The 4,068-nt window shown below is 45.9% G+C and overlaps 1 protein-coding gene across 1 annotated transcript; it reads left to right on the top strand.

The window, feature by feature from the left end:
* The first annotated feature begins 1,220 nt into the window (after nucleotides 1-1,220).
* On the top strand, nucleotides 1,221-3,348 carry LOC126621236 (cytochrome P450 710A11-like). Its single transcript, XM_050289638.1, has one exon. The coding sequence runs from the start codon at nucleotides 1,518-1,520 to the stop codon at nucleotides 3,033-3,035; it is 1,518 nt and encodes a 505-aa protein (XP_050145595.1). The 5' UTR covers nucleotides 1,221-1,517; the 3' UTR covers nucleotides 3,036-3,348.
* The last annotated feature ends 720 nt before the right edge of the window (nucleotides 3,349-4,068 follow it).

The raw sequence follows: 4,068 nt of genomic DNA on the forward strand, positions 1-4,068 counted from the left end.
TTAATTATTTGTATATTTCCTATCATTTTTGCTTCCGCACTGTGCACATGGCTACGTCACTCTCACGTGATGGCCAGCATGCCTTGATCTAGGTCGGGGTGTGTCATATATACACATAGGGCGGATTTGTGACACTTTTTTTTTCTTCATAACTTTCCACATACATTTTTGTTGGGCACACTCTATAATGTATGTTAAGAATTATTCTTCATACATTAAATTAGCATGTGTGTGGGCCTATTATTGTCAAAGGCGTGCGGATCCGCCTTGGGGCAAGGTGGGTCAGCTAGCTCCCCTCCCAAGCTTAGAAATTCTATATGAAAAAGGTAGGTGCTATCATTTTAAATCTGAGATGTCTTTAAAAGTTGGACTCCAACTGCTCGAAGAATTGCTTCTATGGGCATTGGGCAGAGTTGATGGTAGCCTCATCCCTTTTTCAATAGGCTCACTTGGCATATGTCGACGTGCTCACTTAAAAACTATTGACATTAATCGACATGTTTGTTCGAAAGCTATTGGCATATGTCGACATACATGCAATATGACTTATCAAATGACCTCAGACCTACCAAGACTCGATGAAATACCGACTTGCGTGTTTATTTCGTCCAAAAAAATTTGCGTATTGCTCATATTATTCTTATTGACCCTCATAATATTTTCTAGATCTACGATTGGTCATTGGTAATCCCACATCACCTGGGGAAAAGGAGGTGATATGCCTTATATGTACATGTCCACATTCCTATAGTAAGATACGTTTTGGGTGGAAGCCAAGAACAAATCCGTAAAAACGTGGCCCAAAGCGAATCATATCTTACTATGCGGATTGAGATGTGACATCATTGTTGTACTGCAACTGCATGTGCATGTGCATGTGCATGGGCTTGTCATTGTTCCTTACATCAAATTTGTCCCTTCTACTATTATTGCCAATAGTCACTTTCTTAATTTTAATTTCCACTAAATCATTCAACCATCCACTATATTATAGTTGTTCGCTTAATTTCTCATCTTATAGACGACTAATTTTTTTATTTTTTTAATATGTTAAAACATGAAAGTTTAATTGGAACTCTGTAGTATAAGAGTTTAGTCGAAATATAATCATTGTAAAGTTGATTATCTCACAACATGCTTTTCTGTACTTAAGTTCGATTTTTTATTTATTTTAAATCAATTAAATTACAATAGCTTTTAAAAAATAACACGAGGGGTTGATCTATATATTATCAATAAAATATTTTATTTTACAACAAGATTTTAATTAATTGAATTATCTAGGTCAGCTCCTCAGCTATCCAGCTGGACCTCCGCCCCACTCCGCCACTGTATATATATTCTCCTCCCACAGCTTCAAACTACATTTTCAGTTGGAGAAAGCCCAGAACTTGCAACAACAAATGCCATCTCTTCCGACCCCAACTTTTTCTTCCTAGACTCCCTGGCCCTTCCTTACTATTTATACCCATCCACACACTCTCAAAACCCAAACTATAAACTCCCTCCCGACGGCGATGACGGCGACTTCACTCCTCCCGCTCCTCCCCTACGCCGCCACCTTCCTCCTCTTCCTCCTCCTCCTCGAACAACTCTCCTACCTCTCCAAAAAACGCTCCCTCCCGGGCCCCACCGTCGTCCTCCCTTTTCTCGGCAACGCAATCCCCCTAGTCCGCAACCCGACCCGCTTCTGGGACATCCAATCATCTCTCGCCAAGTCATCCCCCGACGGCCTCTCCGCCAACTACATCTTCGGCCGCTTCATCCTCTTCGTCCGCGACACCAACCTCTCCCACAAAATCTTCGCTAACGTCCGCCCCGACGCCTTCGCCCTCGTGGGCCACCCCTTCGGCAAAAAACTCTTCGGGGAACACAACCTCATCTACATGACCGGCCAAGCCCACAAGGACCTACGACGTCGTATAGCTCCTAACTTCACCCCTAAAGCCCTCTCCACCTACACTGCGCTCCAGCAGATCATTATCCTCCGACATCTGAAGAACTGGCTCCGAATATCATCACGGTCCGGCCAGGACCCGGTCCCGCTGCGGTTCCTGGTCCGCGACATGAACCTCGAGACCTCCCAGACAGTTTTCGTCGGGCCCTACCTTGACCCCGCAGCCCGCGAGCGGTTCAAGTCCGATTACAATTTCTTCAACGTCGGCCTGATGAAGCTGCCGATCGACCTCCCCGGTTTCGCTTTTCGTAACGCGCGACTTGCGGTGAGCCGACTGGTCGAAACGCTGTCGGATTGCGCCAAAGAGAGTAGGAAGAGAATGGACAATGGAGGCGACGACGTCGAGCCTACTTGTCTAATCGATTTCTGGATGCACGGAACCGCGGGTGAATCTGGGTCGATCGAACCGGCTCCGGCTCACGCCAGCGAGGCCGAGATAGGTGGGCACCTATTCGACTTCCTCTTCGCTGCTCAGGACGCTTCGACGTCGTCGCTGCTGTGGGCGGTGACGCTGCTCGACTCGCACCCGGAGGTCCTGGAGATGGTCCGGCAAGAAGTAGCCGGGATTTGGTCGCAGGAGTGTGACTCTCCGATAACGGCCGAAATGCTCTCGAAAATGAAGTACACCCACGCGGTGGCGCGCGAGGTAGTGAGGTACAGAGCTCCTGCGACGATGGTCCCGCACATTGCTGCCGTTGACTTTCCGTTAACGGAGAAGTATACGATCCCTAAAGGCACCATTGTGTTCCCCTCGGCTTTCGAGTCATGTTTTCAGGGCTTCACGGAGCCGGAGCGGTTCGACCCAGACCGGTTTTCGGACGAGAGGCAGGAGGACCGGGTTTACAAAAGGAATTACTTGGCGTTCGGGGCCGGGGCCCACCAGTGCGTGGGACAGAGGTACGCCTTGAACCACCTTGTACTCTTCATCGCGATGTTCTGTACGTTGATTGATTTCAGGAGGCACAGAACGGACGGCTGCGATGACATCGAGTTTGTCCCGACTATCTGCCCCAAAGACGACTGCAAGGTTTTCCTGTCCCCGAGATGCACGCGATTCCCCGCCGCCTCTTCGCCATGAGCGATTTGTCAAAAATGCCCTGGTTACGTCGGATTTAATTTGTTCGTTTTAAGGTTTACAAGAAGTTTCTAGGGTCCGGTCAAACAACGAGCTCTTCCGTCGTCGTTTCGTGCGTTCAATTGTGGGTTTCTCATTTGTGTACAGATGTTTGAGATGGAGGGCTACGATTCTTGGGAAAAAGTGTGTATTGTTACGTCCATTTGGTGGATACTTGGTGGATGATCGAGACGATAATCCTTCCGTTTAATGTTATTTAATTGTTTTATTGGTCAGCCTTGTTTATCTTGAATATTTAAACCATGACATAACAACAGTCTAAGTAGCACGTGATGATAAAAGTGCCATCGATGCATGCAATGGGCGGATAGAATTTCAAAATACAATCAGGTACATCAAGTGTTATAATATAAGTGATTAGATATTTAGAACAAAAAAAAAATATTCAACCACTTGTATATCGTGATTGCTTGATCTCCGGATTCCCACAAAGAGGATCATTTTCCCAAATCAAAGGAAATTGGATCCTCTCCTGAGCGGGAGATTAGGATCCTCCTGACCCAATAACACGGGCCGTTGGATTCTACAAATAAGGAATCCTTTTAAAAATTATAATAATTATAGCCGTTGGATTAAAATCCAACGATCCGTTTTAATAGGTCAGGATCTTGATTTCCTGCTCAAGAGAGGATCCAATTCCAAATCAAAGAAGTTGCATGCATGGTGGAGCCAGTCCCTGTCGTATGTATTTACTACAAAGTATGACTTGAATAGGTAAAAAGTTCATCAGTACTGTTACAGTACAGTAGAGAATTTGTGGACAGATTGCTTTTAAAAGTGTGAGACAAGACGAGGAAAGCGGAACGAATCGTTTGCTTGCTGCTGTGTTTGTGTTGGTCAAACTTGTTCCTTTTTAGGGTTAGGGTTAGGGTTTCTGCAAAGTTACCTGGTGCTGTCAAGGATCTGTATGCATGCGTGCCTTGTGCTTTACGGTCTGCGGCATGACAATATATAGCAGTATATGATTTGCGACATA

This window comes from Malus sylvestris, chromosome 5, assembly GCF_916048215.2.
Source record: "Malus sylvestris chromosome 5, drMalSylv7.2, whole genome shotgun sequence".
NCBI classification, from domain to species: domain Eukaryota; kingdom Viridiplantae; phylum Streptophyta; class Magnoliopsida; order Rosales; family Rosaceae; genus Malus; species Malus sylvestris.